Source organism: Rhipicephalus microplus, unplaced genomic scaffold (genome assembly GCF_043290135.1).
Source record: "Rhipicephalus microplus isolate Deutch F79 unplaced genomic scaffold, USDA_Rmic scaffold_16, whole genome shotgun sequence".
NCBI classification, from domain to species: Eukaryota; Metazoa; Arthropoda; class Arachnida; order Ixodida; family Ixodidae; genus Rhipicephalus; species Rhipicephalus microplus.
In genome coordinates this window covers 9,405,129-9,424,739 of record NW_027464589.1, presented here as the reverse complement: position 1 = coordinate 9,424,739, position 19,611 = coordinate 9,405,129, and the positions used below count along the sequence as shown (strand labels likewise).

The 19,611-nt window shown below is 43.9% G+C and overlaps 1 protein-coding gene and 1 long non-coding RNA gene across 7 annotated transcripts in view; one reads left to right on the top strand and one right to left on the bottom strand.

Annotated features, from left to right (window-relative positions):
* LOC119166668 (uncharacterized) overlaps positions 1 to 13,062 on the bottom strand; it is a 142,710-nt gene extending 129,648 nt beyond the window's left edge. For 2 of the 6 annotated variants that reach the window (XM_075883376.1, XM_075883378.1), the window contains exons 1-2: positions 12,325 to 13,062; positions 164 to 418 (exon numbers count right to left, since the gene is read on the bottom strand). In XM_075883376.1, coding sequence (XP_075739491.1) covers positions 164 to 418; positions 12,325 to 12,636 — 567 coding nt within the window. In that variant the 5' untranslated portion in view covers positions 12,637 to 13,062. Of the gene's footprint in view, positions 1 to 61; positions 419 to 12,324 lie in introns of all 6 variants that reach the window. The other 4 variants (XM_075883373.1, XM_075883374.1, XM_075883375.1 and 1 more) reach the window with 3 other exon arrangements.
* A 925-nt stretch (positions 13,063 to 13,987) lies between these two features.
* LOC142784962 (uncharacterized) lies at positions 13,988 to 18,763 on the top strand. The gene is made up of 2 exons (XR_012888784.1): positions 13,988 to 15,513; positions 15,602 to 18,763. It is a non-coding gene; the product is annotated as an uncharacterized LOC142784962 (long non-coding RNA).
* The last annotated feature ends 848 nt before the right edge of the window (positions 18,764 to 19,611 follow it).

Sequence of the window (19,611 nt, the reverse complement as noted above, 5' to 3'; positions counted from 1 at the left end):
ACATCAGATGGAGTCCCTTGAGCGAGAGCTTTAGCTAGGGTAGGAGCAACGGCGGGCTTGCCTGTTGCTGTATTGTTGTCGGCCTGGGGCTGGTGCCATTGCCAGATGTTGACAGCGGAGGCACGGCTCTATTAGCGGTACGACCGGAGGAGGCTAGGCTTACCGACTGGGCGTCAGTTGTCGTTGGTGTCGAGTGCCGGGCGGGACGCTGCATCTTGGAGGCCCAGGCGCGGCACGTTAGGGTTAGCACGGCGCCGCGCTGCTTGGTACTTTTGAAGGGGCCTGGAGGGCCAGCCTGGAGTCGGACCGGGGCCCGGATGGTGTTGGCGTGTCCCTGAAGTCTTCTAGAAGAAATAGTGAGCTTGTCCAGACACGGGCGGGGCCCGGTAACGGACCAAGAACACTTGAAAGCGGAGCACTGTATGCGACCAGCCAAACAAAACGGCGCCACTTGGCGGTCTCAATCAATCAATCAGTTTATTATCATGTCAGAAAAGGATGTTACAGGGAGTAAAATATACAGATGAGGGTCCCAAAGTACAAGACTGCAACGGGACCCTCGGTGATGATTACAAATAATAAAAGCACAAGCAGCTGTTACAATCGTGGAAACAAAAATATATAAAGCAGTATGAAAACAAAAAGGCATGGAATCAAAAAAACAAATAATACAGCATAAAACAACACAAAGAAGATAGATCAACTATTTAACAGGTACTCTTTTAATGCGCTTTTAAATGAAAATAAATGAACTTTGCATTTTAGCGAACTGGGCAAATTATTCCATATGGTGATGGTACAGAAGAGAGAAGATGATTTACCATAGTTAGTACGAACCTTAGGAAGTAAAAAGTTATTATTAGCCGCAAACCTGGTTGTGTTAGTATTAACTAACATCTTAGGATCAATGAAATTAGTAGAAAGTTGATTTCTTATTTGTTTATGCCGAAACATAATTAGATTAAACCTGAATAGATAGCTAAAAGTTAATATTTTATTGCTTTGAAGAAGGGGAGCGGTGCTACTGTCGCGAGAACAGTTAAAAATAGCGCAAATAGCTCGATTTTGTAAATGTTGTACGGATGAAACATGACACTGGTAAGTATTCCCCCATGATGCGATGCCATAAGTGATATGAGAATGAATGAATGCGAAGTAAAGTGAAAGGAGTGCTTTATGATAAAAGTATGAGCTAGCTTTGAGTAATGCGCGAATGCCGAGTGCTGCCGTTTTTCCAATGTGAGCAATATGGAGAGTGAAGTTAAGGTTAGCGTCGAGGTAAACGCCAAGAAAAGATACACTGTCGCTGATATTAATCACATGAGAGTCAACTGTGAGCTGTGGTGAGGAAGTTAACTTGCATTGAGCTGATCTAAAAACCATAAACTTAGATTTATTTGGATTAATAATTAGGAAATTTTCCTGGCACCATTTAGACACGCTACAAAGTACAGCATTTAATTTATTAGTGACGTCAATACGTCTATCAGCAATGGAAATGGTAGTATCATCAGCATATAAAACGCAGTGAGCCATGTGTATAATGTCAGGAAGGTCTATAATGTAAAGTAAAAAAAAGTAACGGACCCAGTAATGACCCTTGAGGAACCCCTTGATTTATTGTTTTAGTAGAAGAAAATGAGCCCGATATGTAAACAGTATGCTTTCTGTTAAGGAGGTAACTGTTTAAAAATTTGAGGGATGGACCTGTAATACCATATGATTCGAGTTTCTTGGATAATATGACATGATTAATGGTATCGAATGCCTTTGTGAAGCCTAGGAAAACAGACCCTACTACAAATCCTGTGTCTATGGAGTGTTTAATGAAGTCTGATAGGGAAAGAATAGCAAGGTTAGTAGAACTTCCAGCGCGAAAGCCAAATTGACAGGGCTTCAGTATATTAAATTTATTAAGGTATTTGTTTAGCCGAGTTATTAACAATTTTTCGATGACTTTGCTCAGGGAAGAAAGAATACAGATGGGGGAATAGTTAGAAATAGATTGCTTGTCACCCTTTTTAAAGATCGGAAGGACTTTAGCTATTTTTAGAGAAGTAGGGAAACTGCCATGCTTGAACGCAAGGTTTATAATTATAGAAAGCAGTTCAGAAATAATGTCTACTGCAAGTTTTAAGTGTCGTGCTGAGATTTTATTTATACCAGGGCCGGTTTCTTTGAGACTTTTGATTGCTGTAGAAACATCATCAGGGCTCACGGGGAAAAGGAAAAAAGAATGATTAGAACGTTGTAGATTACAACAAGAACTGCTATGTTTTTCACTAAAAATTTTGAAAAAATAATTACTGAAAGCATCAGCAACACTTTCAGGGTTATCATGTGTAACGCCTTTATATACGACTTTCTGCAAAGGTGAACTATGTATTGATCGATTTAGAAAATCGTTTAAGAGCTGCCATTGTCTTTTAGAGTTGTTTTCACTAGATATTTGGTCATCATAATATTTTTTTCTTGGTATTTTTCAAGAGACACGAAAGAACATTCGAGCATCTTTTATAGCGTGAAGCTAAAGCAGTGTTAAATGGTTGTTTTTTTACTTCCCTGTACCGGTTATCTTTTTTAGGCATACTTTTTAGCAGTCGCTCAGATAACCATGGGTTCTTAGGATATTTGTACCTCTTTTTAAATTTGACTGTATTAGTACATTCTTCTACGGCTTTAAGGAAAAGGGAAGAAAACTTGTTGAATGCCTGGTCTTCATTGCATAAGGACGTAATACTAGACCAATCAGTTTTAATAATGGCATTGAAAAACAATTCCTGGTCAAGTACGGAAGTAACACGCGTGGGTGGATCAAATGGCTTCATGACGTTGAAAGCAAGAAATATGGGATAGTGATCAGTGATGTTCACATCAATTACTCCTGCAGAGGGAGAGGGCGAGAAATTACAGATGGCATGATCAAGCAATGAAGCAGCACCAGAAATAGGACATCTAGTAGGAGATGAAATGAGAGACTCAAAACCGTATCCACTGAAGCAGTCATTATATTCTGTGCATGCACAATTGTCTGTGTTAAGCAAGTTGATGTTGATGTCTCCAACTAGGACAACGCGCTTGCCTTCAGATGATAACTGATGCAGAATGGTATCCAGGCGAGAAATGAAATCCCTCATATTCGAAGAAGGGGAACGGTAAATATACCCCAGAATAACGTTGTTATTATCGTTTAAAAAAGAATTATCTAATACAATCCACACGGATTCGCAATGCGAGATGCCTAAGGAAAGATCTTGTCGGCGGGTGTAGGACAGATCTGGGGCGATAAATATTGCTGAGCCGCCATAGCTGTCTGAACAACGGTCACAGTACTCAGCTTCGTACGATGACGAGCCGAACAGATTGACATCATAAGTGCAGAGCCATGTTTCAGAGATGCAAATGATGGAGAAAGAATGCGCGAGTGAATCTATAAAGTTATAAATATTATCCGAATTTTTGCGCAGGCTACGCAACGTTGAAATGAACCAAGGAGCGATTACTATTATCTAGCATATGTTTAGCCTCGTCAGGAGATAGCAAAGCCATGATAAGATGAAAGTGAACGAGTGTTCAGCACGAAAATGGGCGTAGGACTCAGTGGCTATGAAAAGATGCTAAGATCACTGTCTTTGATAATGCGATATACTCTGCCATCACCAGACTTCCGCGCCTTGATCTGGCAATTCTCTGTCCACAGAAATTGCCATTTGTGCGCTTTTTTCAGAGTTAGGGCCTTAGCAAACAATCTTTTGTTCTCTGGAGACAGGTGATCATTGGCATAGATTGCTTTACTTGAGCTACCGGAGAAGCCAACATCAGAAGTGTTCGGACGGGTCTTACGCGCTTTGCGAACAAAGTCGTTTTTCTTTTCACGGCAGCAGAAACGTGCAACAATGTTCTTTTCATCTGATTTCGTTGAAACGCGATGAACTGTGTCAAAGTTGCTGAGCGTGACAGGACATTGAATAGCTTCGCCAATCTGCATCACAATGGCCGCACAGTCCTCACCCTGAGTGACCGGAACGCCCTTGATTTCAACATTATTGAGCCTCGAGTATTGCTCCAACTCCGCAACCCTTCTAGTCAGTGCCTCATTTTGCGCAACTAGTTCCTTGTTAGCTCGTTTCAATTCATCCTGCTTTGTTTTGATAGAGTCGAAACTGTCACACAGAAACTGAATACTACCACTGAGGGACGCGTGTTCTTCAGTGATAGTGTTCTCCAGCGGCATAACATTAAATTCATAAAGGCCGTTTTCTCTTTCTCGTTTGGGTGCATGAGTATTTGCTATTACCCTGATCCCAAGTCCAGTGACGAAAAGTAGGCAGCAGAATGCAGGCAATCAATGACCTTATCAATTCTAGGAAGCAGATACACATCCTTTTCGGTTACCGTATTTAGTTTTCTATAGTCAACGCAAAACCGCCATGATCCATCCTTCTTCTTTACTAAGATCACAGGCTCTGTCCACGGACTAGATGATCTCTCTTTATATTAATGATGTCCCGCGATCCCTACAAAGGTCAAGGGCACTGATGTACGCGGACGACACTGTTTTAGTTTTCACAGGACACTCCTTAGCAGATTTACAAAATGACGCGATGACCGATTTATCGAACATTTCGGAATGGTTTGCCAGGAATCAGCTGACTGTTAACTGTACTAAAACAAAGTATATGGTGTTTCACTCTCGTAGGAAACATATTGACGCTGAATCTCTTAACCTAACAATAAACAACACTCCTATTCAACAAGTTCCTTGTTTTAAATATTTAGGCGTCACTTTTGATGAACACTTACACTGGCATGAGCAAGTACAAAGTGTGTGCGCAAAGCTAGCCTATGGCTGCTATTCTCTAATAAAAGCTCGCCAATATTTCCACAAGCTATTCTCCGCACACTCTACTTTTCATTGTGTCATTGTCACATAGGTTACTGTCTGGAATCGTGGGGTGTGACGTACAACAGTTATCTGAAAACTCTTGAGCGACTTCAAAAGCGTACACTGAAAATCATAAGCCAAGGTGAATCAGTAAGTAATATTTTCCAATCACAACGCATTCTCTCAGTTCCGATGTTGCGTGACTACAAAATTGCTGTTTCAGTAAATAACATAATTAATAGAAATTCACCTTTGCCTGCTGATCTTTTTTCAATTCCTAAACGCAATACGCGACATGCTTCGAATGGTAATTTCAATCTGCCCAAATGTTTTAATGTTTACGGAGAAAGACTGATACAGTTTAGTGGAACAAAAATATGGAACACGGTCCCCCTAGAGATTAAAACGGCACGTAATTTCAGCATGGCATGTAAATCATTTTTTCTGTGGAGTCAAGACATGTAAGCATGTGTGTGTGATTCGATTTTCATTGTATTTTTTTAATAAGTGCCTATGTATAGAAACTAGCTGCAAGCTAATAAGTATGCATATCTGCAAGAAAAAATGTATTACTGTGTTATCTGTATCACATGATTGTTTTTTTTATGTTGTTACCTCAGAGCTGACCTGTACACTTTTTTATGTTGCACATTGTATTGGACCGTCCACTAGCCACTTTAGGCTATCGGTCCAAATAATCCCTGTAATTGCATATATCTATTTATGAAAATAAAGCTTCATTGATTGATTGATTGATTGATTGATCCTTGGACAACACCTTTCCGTAACATGTCGGTGACCTGTTCAGCGATCACTGCCCTTTCTGTCGACGACACACGGTAAGGTTTTTGACGAACGGGGTGTGCAGATCCGGTGTCAATTCTGTGATGAGCACGAGAACGCCGTATTGAAGTCTTCGTGTCATTTTGTATGAAATCTAACACCGAAAGATGTGTCATAAGGACTTGTGCGAGATCATGGCGTTCATGTGAGGGTAGCGACTTGCTGATCATTCTTAAGATCTGTTCTTCAGAACTGATTCTCTGGGGGTCACTTTTTTCACACTGCTGCTGTTCGCTTAAAACTGTGATAGTGCCGTACGTGATTTCGTCGAAGTCTGCAAGCTTCATATCACACGGAAAAATAGCACGCACCACAGAACAATTGAAAGCCCATAAGCTTGAGGCGCCATTCACAACCGTCACGAGAGAACGAGGCACAAGTACATTATTTTTCACTCAACCTGTCGCAAGTGGTTGAATTTGCGCGTCAAACGGTGAAAGATCGACAACAGCAAGATTAAGAGGAACACGTAATAGAGACCACATCGCTAAAAGAGAATTATTTGACTTGACGAAACACTTTTTGCCCGATAAACATGTCTCAGCAAGCGTAGACAAAAGCGCATTATTCACCGCAATTTCACCTGTGCCAAAATTAACTGAAGCACCAAAATCCTGAAGAAAGTCGATACCAAGAATCACATCATCAGTGCACGGTGGTACTACCAAAAACTCCGTGACGAGATATTCAGCACCAAACAAAACACTTGCAACACAATTACCTAGAGGAACGAGGCACTCTCCACTGACACCACGAAACGTCACACCACCATTCCACGGGAACATAACCTTCCGACCAAGCCTTTCCTTGAATGTGGCACTCATGACGGAAACCGTAGCACCAGTATCCACTTATGCAGTTGCAAGCACACTATCAACACACACACTTTGTTTCGGGGCATCATAATAGGAAGAGGAGCAGTTTGCGGAGACGGAACATTTGTAAGCACACTATCAACACACACACTTTGTTTCGGGACATCATAATAGGAAGAGGAGCAGTTTGCAGAGACGAAGATTGGCCAGCGACCTTATCTCCATCGGCCGCGCCGGCTGTTTCTCGATAGAGATGGTGGCGTAGGTCGTCGCCGTGGAGATGGTGAACGGCATAAGCGACTGACTGGTTAGTGGCGTCAGGCTACGGTCTGATGCTGGCGTGTCACTCTTCTTCTTAGAGTGGTGGAAGGAATTCCTGGGTGGCGAGCGTGTAGCGTTTGTTGCACGATGTTCTGTTGGCCAATGATCATCGTTGACGCCTTCAAAGTTAGACCAAGTCGGCGGTGGGCCATACCTTGTCTGGCGGCGACGGCGACAAAAACTAGAGATGTGTCCTATGGCACCGCAGCTGCAGCAAATAGGTGAAGGGGGACTGACGATGTAGACTTCGGGATAAGTCGCCCTCGGACGCTGCAAGTAGTAGACACAATCTTCCAAGTGCCGATTCGTGGTAGTACCCCGATAAGCGGGTTGGTCATGCGTCACATCGCCAGAAAAGGTATGGTGGTGCTGTTGTAGGGGATCGGTTCGACTGTCTGCAACTCCTGGCATGGCGGACAGCGAATAAACCACCCGTGCAGCTTCGCGAGGTTGATTAAAAATGCAACCGAACTGTTCGACCTTCACGGCGTTCACCGATTTCTTGTGTCGCTCGAGTTCCTCACGGACAACTTGCCTCACAATGGTCGCAAGGTCCCAATGGATACTGTAGCTGTCCTCAATGCCTGCAACCGTCGCAACAACCTGCCGAACTTTGATGTGATACGGTGTAGCTTCAAGGTCTCAAACGTGCGGCAATGATTGATCACGTCAGCTACCGAATTGAGACTCTCCTTGCCAATCAAGTAGGTATACACGTCTTCGGCAATACCTTTCATAAGATGCCCAACTTTGTCCTCTTCGTTCATACGAGGATTAGCTGTCTGACACGACTTTAGGATCGTCTCAATGTACGTGGTACAAGTCCCACCTGGCACTTGAGCACGCTGAAGTAATGTCTGCTCGGCTCGCTTTCTTTTCGCAGTGGAATCCCCGAAGCACTCTGTGAGTTGGATAGCGAAGCGATCCTAGGTTGTTAGCAACTTTTCGCGGTTCTCGAACCACACAAGAGCAGTGTCTGTCAGAAAGAGAGCAACATACTCTAGCAGAGCCGTAGCATCCCAACAGTTGCACTTGCTCACACAGAAGAGTGGCTCACACAGTGTGTGAGCCACTCTTCTACGTCCTCGCTGGCTTTCCCTGAGAAAGGACGCGGCTCCAACTGACGCATCCAGGCACCAGGTGTCCGTGTCGGAGGAGCTGAAGATGATTGTAGGTCATTGTTGTTCGACATTGCAAGTTCCCGTAATGTTGGAGGCAGTCGCTCGAGGCGTCCGCTTCATTGAGAACCTAGCGGCAGTGGCTCCGTCGTCTTGGGCGATTACCCCGCCCCTCCACCACAAAATTGTTACGGTTAAAGTTGAAGGGTGTTTATTAGCAGGGCAAGGTTGATGATCGGGTAATAATGGTGTCATTTGTTTTCATTTCATTTCATTTATTTTACCCTCAATCGCACATAGCTTTACAGAGGGGAGTGGGGTATAGAAAAAAAAACTATAACCAAGAGAAAACATAGTAACATCAAAATAATAAAAATTACAAAACATGAAATTTCGATGTTAGGCAGTACAATGAATGTACGTGTAAGTATCATCAGAATGGGGCAAACAGAGTACAAAAATATATATGTACAATATACACTTCACGTGTCATCACGTAAGTAATTCTGTAGTGTAGATGAGAACAAGTCGTGACTTGAAATAGAAACCATGTCTGAGGGAAGGTAGTTCCAGTCGTTGGATGTGCGTGGGACGAAGGAATGATGAAAAGTGTTAGTGCGGCAGCTAATGACGTGTACCTTATGTTGATGATCCAAACGAGCGGAGTAATAGGTAGGAGTGGTAATGAACTGAGCTTTCAAAAGTGGATGATTGAATATCGTGTGAAAAAGTACGAGACGAGATGCTTTGCGACGTGATTCAAGTGACTGTAGTGAAAGGCTCTGTTTCATTGACGTAATACTGCTAGTGCGATGGTAGTTAGATAGAATGAAGCGTGCTGCGTTATTCTGTACCATTTGAAGCGAGTGAGTCAAGTTCAGTTGAAAAGGATCCCAAATGGAGCATGCATATTCAAGTTTTGGACGAACTAGTGTTTTATACATGGTTAGTTTCACAGCTTCAGGGGCACGGCTAAAGTTGCTATTGTTAATAACATAGGTAATATGATGTTTCCAGTTCAAGTCAGATGTTATATGAATCCCCAAGTATTTATACGAAGCTACAGACTCTAGATCAACGTCATTTAAGATGTAGCTAACAGGGGGTCTGGTAGTTCGTGAGATACGTAAAACTTTACATTTGTTAGTGTTGAGGTCCATGTGCCAAGTTCTACACCAGCTAGCAATATTATTAATGTCACTTTGCAAAGAACTAGCGTCAGAGTTAGATGAGATTTCTCGGTAAACAACGCAGTCATCGGCGAAAAGGTGAATCGAAGAAGTTACAACATCGGGTAAATCGTTAATATAAATAAGGAATAGTAAAGGGCCCAACACAGAACCCTGGGGCACACCAGAAGTAACGGGAGAAGAGGGTGAGCGGTAGTTGTTAGCAACAACGAATTGTGAGCGATCAATTAAGAAAAACTCGATCCAAGCAAGAATGCCGCCATCAATATTAAGGGTCCTAAGCTTATATAGTAGTAGGTGATGATTAATCTTGTCAAAAGCCTTCGAAAAATCTTAAAAAATGCAGTCGACCAGTGAACTCCGATCTAGAATGATATGTAACGAATGGGTAAAACAAAGCAACTGTGTTTCACATGAGAATGACTTCCTAAATCCATGCTGTGACATGCTAAAGAACGATTTTGATTCTAGAAAGTTGACCAAGTAAGAGAAAATTATGTGCTCCAAAAGTTTGCATGGTATAGAAGTAAGTGAAATAGGTCGGTAATTAGTAACAGAATGCTTGTTTCCTGATTTGTGTAGCGGAACCACCTTTGCCTCTTTCCAAACGCGTGGCACCACACCTTCATTCAAAGACTGTTGGAATATTTTACACAGGAACATAGATGAGGCATGCTTAGTTTCTTTAAGGATTCTTGCATTTATGTTGTCAACACCACAAGCAGAGGATATTCTGAGTGATTCAATTAGTTTTACAATTCCATGGGCCTCAGTCACTATAACAGACGTTGATGGATAGTTGCGCGCTGGTAAAGAGACGGTAGCAGAAGTGGACGACCCTGAAAAGTTCCGGACAAAATTTTCGTTCAGGCGTGCTGCACACATCTCGGACGACACAGGAAGGCCGTACGAGTCAACAAGTACGATTTCACTGTCGTTGGTATTTGTAATAGTTTTCCAAAACTTTCTAGGGTTGCTTTCAAGCATTGATGGCAGAGTGTTAGATAGAAAGTTAGCCTTAGCATCCGAAACTGCTGACGTGTAAACTCGCGCAGCACTCTCGTAGGAGCGCCAGCGTTTCTCCGTACTCTGGAGTTTCGCAGCACGAAACAAGTGTTTCTTTTTGTTAGAAAGTCGCTTTAGGTATGCATTGTACCAGGGTGAGCAAGAGCTCACAGGTATAGACTTTAAGGGAACAAAGGTACGAGTAAGTTCGTAGATTTTGTTAACAAACAGATCCCAGTTTTCCTGCACTGTTCTATTATCAAAGTCATGTAAATAAGTGTCGTAAAATAGAGAGAGTTCGTTGTTGATTGCCTCAAAGTTTGCAGCATTGTAGTTATAGATAACCTTACGTTTCTTAGTAGCTGTTGGCATGCTGTTGCGTATGTAAGAATGTAGCAGACAGTGATCGCTGAGACCAGGAAGTGAGTTTAGTGCATGAATGTTGTCGGGCATTGTTGTAAGAATCAAGTCAAGAATGTGCGATGTAGAATTGGTGACGCGAGTTGGGTTATTCACCATCTGCGTAAAATTAAACAGGTTGCAAGTATCGAGAAAACATTGACCATTTGAAGAAAATGGTACGACTTCTGGTAACGATGACGCCCACATTATGGTAGGATAGTTGAAGTCACCGAGAATAGTTATCGAAGAAGATGGGTACCGCATTGTAATTTCATTAATGTTATCGTGAAACTCCTGAACAAAGCTGATGTCTGTATCTGGAGGGCGGTAACAGACGCCAAGAACAAGCGTTTTATTATTCACAACCAACCCACACCATATCACTTCCAATGTAGACATCACGTTTATAAGAAAGGACTTGAAACGCTTCGAAATGGCAAGCAAAGTACCACCAACTTGTCTTCCATCTCTATCGCGGCGGTAAATGTTCAACGATTTGGAAGTAGTAAAAATTTCGTTATCGCAAACGTGAGCATTCAACCAAGTCTCGGTCACGGCAATCACGTCGGCTTCACAAGAATCGATAAAAGCGCCAAAAGCATCCCGCTTTCCCATTATACTACGGATGTTCGTGTAGAGCACCGAAATAGGACGTGATACGATACTGCCACTTCCCCTTGCCGATTGTTATGAGGAGGCATTAGATGTCCGCGCACATGACAAAAGTGCGGCATCAGGCAATAAACGTGCGTGAAGGCCATGGCTGTGATCGGAAGTTGAGTGCGCCCCATTTTCGATGCGGGATTCGCTGCCATTACTGCGAGAATGCGCAGTAGTCTCGCGAACAATGCCCGCGGAAGCATCGTAACAATAGTTTCTGTGGTTAACAACGAGCTTGTCGTAACGAAGCTGAAAAGCGGGTCGGCCAGGCAATGATTTTGCATAATTGTGCATCTTGTAGCCTGACAGTAGTCCTCCGATACAGAGACTTTATGACTTCTCAACTTCGATCGACGTGCCAGCACAAGTTCTTTTGCTTTAAGGCTTGCAAATTTTACTATCACTGGTCGAGTTTTCTCGCGTATATATGGACCACCTAAACGATAGGCCTTTTCTACTGCATTCGGGTCGAACTCGGCGCCTAGGCTACTAGAGAGCAAGTTGGTAAGTGCCTCTTCAGTAGCTTGCCAGGTCTCATTTTTATTGGGCATACCGAAAAACACTAAGTTGCACCTTCAGGCTCTGTCCTCGAGGTCGTTTAGACGGGACACCAATGCGTCATTTGTTTGAGTGATGCTGCCGATAGCTTCATTCGCGACCTGCAATTCCTTCTCAATGTCCGCAACCGAGTTAGTCCGCAGTTCAACCGTCGAAAGCCGCCTTTCAATCTCGCATGATTTGCTCGCCACAAGTTGCTGGTTGGCTTTCACCTCGTCGATCGCCTTTGCCAAATTGGACTGCTCAACGGCAGATGAATCACAGCGGGCGCTTATCTTAGAAAGCATTGCCATAACTTCTTTATGACGCGCATCAGAAGAAGCTGTGTTGTTCTCGACATCATCTAGTGGCCCAGGGGTCTTTTTTGGAGGCCCTGGGTTTGCTTCAACGTCACCGCAACACAAGAGTAGCGAGCAAAGGGCGTTAGTACACTCTCGCGACAAGACGTATAACACCTGTGGCCGTGGAAGCAGCAGTAAACAACGGTTACTTGTCTTCTTAGCATATAATGAATCGGTTTCACCAACCTGTATAACGTGAAAGCGAAGCTCGTAAGCCATTGCCACAGTTGTGCTGCCTCCACGCCCACTAAACCACTGACGTTCGCTGTTGCCGCTTTTGTTGCTTGATAAGAACGATGTTTCTGACGATGACGATGTCCCGAATGGCCTGGAAAGATCAGGTGTGTCAGCGCAGGCACTCGGATCCGTAGAAAAGCCGCAGTCTTCTGGAAACTGCAGCTGTTTGGCAGGGGTGTCAACCGGCCTTATGGAGTGAACCACAAGCGGCAGCCAGACCAAGACAACCTGTATAACGTGAAAGCGAAGCTCGTAAGCCATTGCCACAGTTGTGCTGCCTCCACGCCCACTAAACCACTGACGTTCGCTGTTGCCGCTTTTGTTGCTTGATAAGAACGATGTCTCTGACGATGACGATGTCCCGAATGGCCTGGAAAGCTCAGGTGTGTCAGGGCAGGCACTCAAATCCGTAGAAAAGCCGCAGTCTTCTTGTTTGTTTGTAGCCTATAATCCATGGCTGATACCCACACAGGGGGGACTGGCCAAGAGAACATATTGATTGATATATGGAGTTTAACGTTCCAAAACCACCATATGATTATGAGAGACGCCGTAGTGGAGGGCTCCGGAAATTTCGACCACCTGGTGTTCTTTAACGTGCACCCAAATCTGAGCACACGGGCCTAACAACATTTCCGCCTCCATCGGAAATGCAGCCGCCGCAGCCGGGATTCGATCCCGCAACCTGCGAGTCAGCAGCCGAGTACCTTAGCCACTAGACCACTGCGGCGAGGCAAGAGAACATATAGTCTCATATGAATGATAACTGCACTATTTCTTACAACAAAAACAAAGTTGTAGAATGAAAACAGTATATTAAACAAAAGAAAGAAACCAAAGATTCAGATAGTGAGAAGAAAAATCAACAAAAAAGTAGACACTAATAGCTATACCTTGATTTTGGGAGCCGACCAGATAGCTCGTTTTGCCAAAACTGATTAATTTGGTATGTCACGGATTTATCCAGATTTGAAAATTACTTCTCGTCCCGCTATTTTTTTTTAATATCTGGTACTAAGGGCTTTATGTTGAAAAACGTTTAGTCTTGAATAAAATTACACACCGCATCGAATGCATCTCTGTGGCAATTTCCCAAAGCAGAGGCACCAAAATTTAGAACATTTTCTGTGGTTAAATTTAAACCTAGCTTTCCAAATGGAATATCTAGAAGTCTTTTCCTAATTACTGCACAGTTCCGACATGAGCCAAAATAATGTTCAATAGTTTCTGTTTTGCAAAACGAACAAAGGGGGCAAAGTGTCAGACCCGCTCTGTGTAAATAAAAGTTTAATGGGGGAGGGGGGGACAGGGCACCGGAATTCGGAGATGATAATTTCAAGTTTTTTTGACGGACGCCACTGGGCTTTCCATGGAAATTTGAGATGCTGATAATCTGTCCATTGTGTGATATTTTCTAAGCTGTCTGTAAAAACAGCGAATTTTCTATATCTAACCCCTGATAAGTATTCCAATTTGAGAAGTACTGAAATTACTGGTCCATTAAGTGATGCTCGTGCCAAAGCATCTGTCAATTCATTTATTGTAATCCGCAGTGACCAGGGACCCTCACTAATTTCAGGAGATTTAAATGCGGCGGTGCTGATGTCCCAAGTAACCACGGATATCCGTCGGCTGTCCGCTATGAATCCAAAGGTCGAAAAATTCGGATATCCAGAGCGGACACAGCACGGACATTCGCTGGACGTACAAGGAAGGTCCATTGACGGGATGTACTAGGTGGCTTTCTGGTGGATATCCGAACAGGATTTCAGTCGGACAGCCAGTTGCGAATGTCCACTGGCTATCCATCAAAGGGCCCCAAAGAACACATGAGAATTGAAATTAGCTTTGGTGTACTGCAGTGCATGAGCATATCCTATGCTCGCAGTCATCAGAAATTTTCTAAATCTTGTGATAATAGTGGGGCTTTAATTGCGTATGGTGATCCACAAGTGATCTGCTTTCAGATCTAGAGCTCATATCTCCTTGTATAGTGGCCGGAGTAGTGGCGAATGTGTGTATCTGTGAGCAGACAGTTTCCGTGGATGGCATGAGCTGACTCGCATGCCGATTCCCAGGCCAACACACACGCTGGGGAAACCAGAAAGCCCTTCAAGGATGAGGTATTGTTTTTTTAATTTTCACGGCATTCTGAACTGAATGCGACGGTTATTTGAAACGTAAAGGTCGCGGGATCAAATCCCGGCGGCGGCGACTGCATTTCCGATGGAGGCAGAAATGTCGGCCCGTGTGCTCTGATTTGGGTCACGTTAAAGATCCCCAGGTGGTAGAAATTTCCGGAACCCACCACTACGTAGGCGTCTCTCATAATCATATGGTGGTTTTGGGACGTTAACCCCACATATCAATCCTATTTTGAAACGTAAAAAAAATATAGCATCTAGTTCAGGGTTTTTTAGGGCATGTGCACTTTTTGTCAGGGTTAAAAATATATAATATATGTGCTCGTATAATTTATGTTGTATACTGTGCATTGCTTGTAGTATATCGTGCACTTATCTTACTAGTTTTTGTCAGTCGAAAGTGACCAACAGTTTTAAAAAGAATTGTTCCATGAAATCAATTAAATTTTTTTATCTCGTTGACCACTATAGCAAAAGATATACAATGAAACCATACACTCAATCTATCACTGAATAGACTAACTTTTCACTGCTGAACGTTTATTACAAATCACGTGTAAGAATACTTTAGGTAAATAAATGCCACGGAGCGAGCGCAACCCGACAAATGTAATAGTTACATGCGGTACACCACGGAGGAAGGTTATACACACGGTGCTAGCGATGACACTGCTGCCGCGTCGCAAATGTCTCTCTCAAAAACTGAAACAAGTCACAAAAATGGCGTTTCCAATTTAGGTTATTTGATAATAATTATCATCAAAAACGGTTGTAATACACCGCCTAATTGTTAAATATTATAAAGCTACTTTAACGACGTTGTTTATATTGACGGTGATCTATCCAAACAGCAGAGAAAAAAAAAGTTTCGTTTGGCGAGCCATCGCCCAGTCAAGCCAAGCCACTGGATTTGTTCTGTTAGTCCTGTGGATAATGGCAGCGTGCTTGTAGTGCCAGTGCAGATACGATTGTGCTTTCTTCCCCAGCTACGGAGGTAAGACAGCTACATTTATTTATTTATTAAGAATACAGTCAAAGACTTCAGAACTTCGTATGAGTACTACAATGTGCTTCCGTCGCAGGTGCCAGCATGCCTAAAGCGAAGGAAAAGTCTTACACGCGCAAGAAAGCGTCATTGCAAACAAAGGCAATATTTCGGGATTTCGGATTTCAAGCCGGCAGCCAGCCGTCAACGTCTGAAGGAATCGGAAACTTCGAACAATGCAGTAGTGCGTGTGGTACACTACGCGCATGCAGTAACACATGCTGTGCCAGTGAGTGTGCGAGCATTTGCGTGCCTGGGGCTGACGAAAACACTGCGGCTACATCAGCAGCTACTCAGGCGGATTGCTGCAGCTCGGCGCCCCCTGAGGGCAGTTCGCCTTGCGTCACCGAAAGTGACTCAACGGACACATCGCCTACAAAATGTTCACCCTGTTTGTCCACCAGAGCATCGCACACTGAACCCGAAGGCTCGCCAATGCAACTCAGCGATGTGCCTTCTCCTGTAAGCGGAGTCCCGGAGGTACCTGTTTGTTCATCTTCCACTGATGCATTGTCAAAGCACAAAGATTTTGTTGTGTCACTGCGCAGTTGGGTCATCAAAGAAAATGTTACTCATACAGCTTTGTCCGCTCTTCGAAAAATTCTCAAGGTCAGTACTTTCGATTCTTCATCTCTGCCTAGCGACGCTCATACTCTTCTTGCCACGCCTAGAGATACACAGCGTGCACCTGTTGTCAGTTCAATGGTACCGGGACATTACTGCCACTTTGGGCTACAGAAAAGCCTCGAGAATGCTTTGTCAAAAGCACGTTATGAAGGCAGTCATGTTTCTCTTGCCTTTAACATTGACGGGCTGCCAATTTCCAAAAGCTCCACCATGCAGTTGTGGCCCATACAGTGCATAATTCGTGAAGATCGAAGAATACCACCCTTTGTAGTTGGAATTTTCGCAGGCCCAGGAAAGCCTGCTTCAGCCAATGAGTTTCTCAACAAACTTGTCAGTGACCTGCAACAGCTTCTTTTCCAAGGAATGATTTTTCATGGGCACCTAATTGATGTTTCTTTGAAGTGTTTTGTTTTGGATGCCCCAGCACGATCATTTGTGTTTCAGATTAAAGGACATACAGGTTATTCTGGGTGTCCTAAGTGCACAGCTGAGGGTACATACAGAAACAGTCGACTTAGCTTCCCTACTACGTCATCCACTTTGCGTACGGATGATTCTTTCAGGCATCAGATTGACTCTGACCATCACCAGGGCGCATCAGTATTAACATCACTGCCCATAGACTGTGTGCCCTCTGCACCACTGGACTATATGCACCTGTTGTGTTTGGGGATTGCAAAAAAGCTGCATAATGCTTGGCTAAGTAATCCTTTAGACATAACGCCTTGGGCCTGCAAAGCGCAGACAATTCTCTCACCTTAATGTGTTGTTAGCACCATATGTGCCGAAAGGTGCCCTGCATCATTGGCCGTGAATTCAAAGTAAAAGAAAACTTGTAAGAGAAGCCATTTATTTCTGGCACCATTGATGTTTTTGTGGTTTCACAGCTTTCTGGTGTTAAATGTTGGCCATTAATAAATGTACGCAAGGTTGCTAGGTTACCCTGGCACGGAAAATTTGTTACTATTCCACTGCTTCATCTGTCTTGAGGGCACTAAAAGAAGAATTGATTGCATTTAGGATAGATTACCCTTCAACAGTTTTTAACACACCGCTTTGCTATGAAGAGATGCTTTGTTTTCTTAAAAAGGAACTCCGGTGCATTTTCGACCATACTGAGATAATGCTGTTTTCAAATAGTATTGACAATCCTGCAAAGGCTAAGGTGGTTAATTTTGCCCAGGTACTCGTCAGTAATTTTAATTAAGCAATAAGCGACAAGTCAAAACAAAGACCAAAATGGGAAGCTGCTCTCATCCATGGTGGGTATCAGATGACGTCTCGAGAATTCGTCGCTGATGACGTCACGAGATCGGCTACACCCCGCCACGGCTTGCTAGGGTGCACACATAGCTCACATTCCTCTTCTGATGCGCGAAAAGCAAGTTGGCGATATCGACGCAGAAGCAAGCTGTGCCAGAGCGTCTGAACTTACTAGTGACAAGTTCAGCAATGATTGCAGCTACTATCTCAGCGCAGAAGCATCGCTTTTTGATTTCGACCCGCCGGCGCGGGAAGCATCTGACATGCCCCGAATCGATTTTCTTGTTGCTCAATATTGTAAGACCGACATCAACGATGACGAACACGTTGTATACAGCTGACAAAACTGAACTGTGCTAGCGTTGTCACCTCATAGAAGAAAGCGCACGTTGCATCTGTCTGCCGGGGAATGCAGGGTTTTCCAAAAAGAGTAGGCCCTTACGTCACATGCACAGGGTGGCCTGCGTTTACTAGTGTGATTGCAGAATCGGCTACTAATTTTAAAATTTGTTTTCCAAGAAACTGAATGACTTAGGGTGCATAATTTGGCACATATTATCACGGTACCAATGAAAACACATGTTTAAAGTTTTATTGAAATCAGTTAATATTGAAAAAACGCCGGAGTTCCCCTTTAAGTGGTTGTTACATGAAAGTTTAATTTGTTGTTTTCTTGCGTTAAATGATATGTGGGCTTTAACATCCCGAAACCACCATATGATTATGAGAGACGCCGTAGTGGAGGGCTCCGGAAATTTCGACCACCTGGGATTCATTAACGTGCCCCCAAATCTGAGCACACGGGCGTACATTTCCGCTTCCATCGGAAATGCAGCAGCCACAGCCGAGATTTGATCCCGCGACCTGCGGGTCAGCAGCTGAGTACCTTAGACACTATACCACCGTTGCGTTAAATGTTAAGCCAAGACCTGCTGATCCTAGAAAATAAGTGTAAGTGCTCCCTGAAAAAGTAATTACAACATGTTATTAAAAACTAGTCTTGGTTCCTACTGTACTCTCAAGTCGCGATATGAGCTCTTCACATGCTGGAGCAAGAAATTGTGATGTTCCCATGGCCAGGCGAGTATCCTGTATGATGTCGCCAGAATTAGTACTGTAGCCTGACGTCAAGCTAGTGTCGATGTCGCGAGGTGCACCTTGGGAAAATTGGCTTTACTAGTACCGAGGGAAAAATGGCACTAAATTGGGACGAAGAAAGAATGACCGCACAACACTGAGGAACAATGGAACTGAGGAACAACTGTGTGTGTGTTTATTACACGGGAAAATATAGAGCTGCAAAAACAAATAGGACTACAACACTTTCTCATAAAGATGAAAAGCAAGATGAATCTCTCACGAGTCAAAATGTCCAAAGTTAACAGCCCAGAAACATGTTCTCTTTTTCGAGGAGGGCAAGTGAGTGAGTATGAACTTTATTAAGGTCCTGAGAGGAAAGAAAGCGGTGCCGAAAGCCCCGCCATCAATCCGGCGGCTCCACCCAGGTCGGGACCGGTAGACAGAGTCTCTCGGCGACGGCCCGGGCCCTCTGGACAGCCTTGAGCTGGGCGATGAGCTCTGTGCTTCGAAGGGCGGAGTCCCAGGAGGACTGGTCAGAAAATTCTGTACCCACGTTGGCAGGGCACAACCAGAGCATGTGGTCGAAATTGTTATACTCGTTTCCACAGTGTGGACATGCAGTGGAAAAGTCCGGATTAATCCTGCTTAGTGTCGTTGGTGTGATGTATGTACGTGTCTGCAATTGTCTGTAAGTGATTGCTTGTGCTCTGTTCAGATCTCTGTGAGGAGGAGGAAAAGTTCGACGTTCTAATCTATGATGTGAGGTGAGTTCGTGATATGATACAAGTGGGTCTTTGTAATCGAGGTTCCTGCAGGCTGCATTTAAGCGAGGGGGCGAACCACTGACGCGGAAAGTGAGCTCTCGCGCCAGTGTGTGTGCCCGCTCGTTTGGGTTGCCAGCAAAGCCGGAAATGTTTCCCATGTGGGCTGGGAACCATGCGATGTGTGTAGACCGAAAGTTTTCCTCCTTCGTCTCGTGGTTGAAAAGCCTGTTAACGACCGCAGCTGCCTTCGAAGAGACTAGGGCCGCCGAAAAAGTTCTTATAGCTGTTCTAGAGTCCGAGTAAATGACAGAGG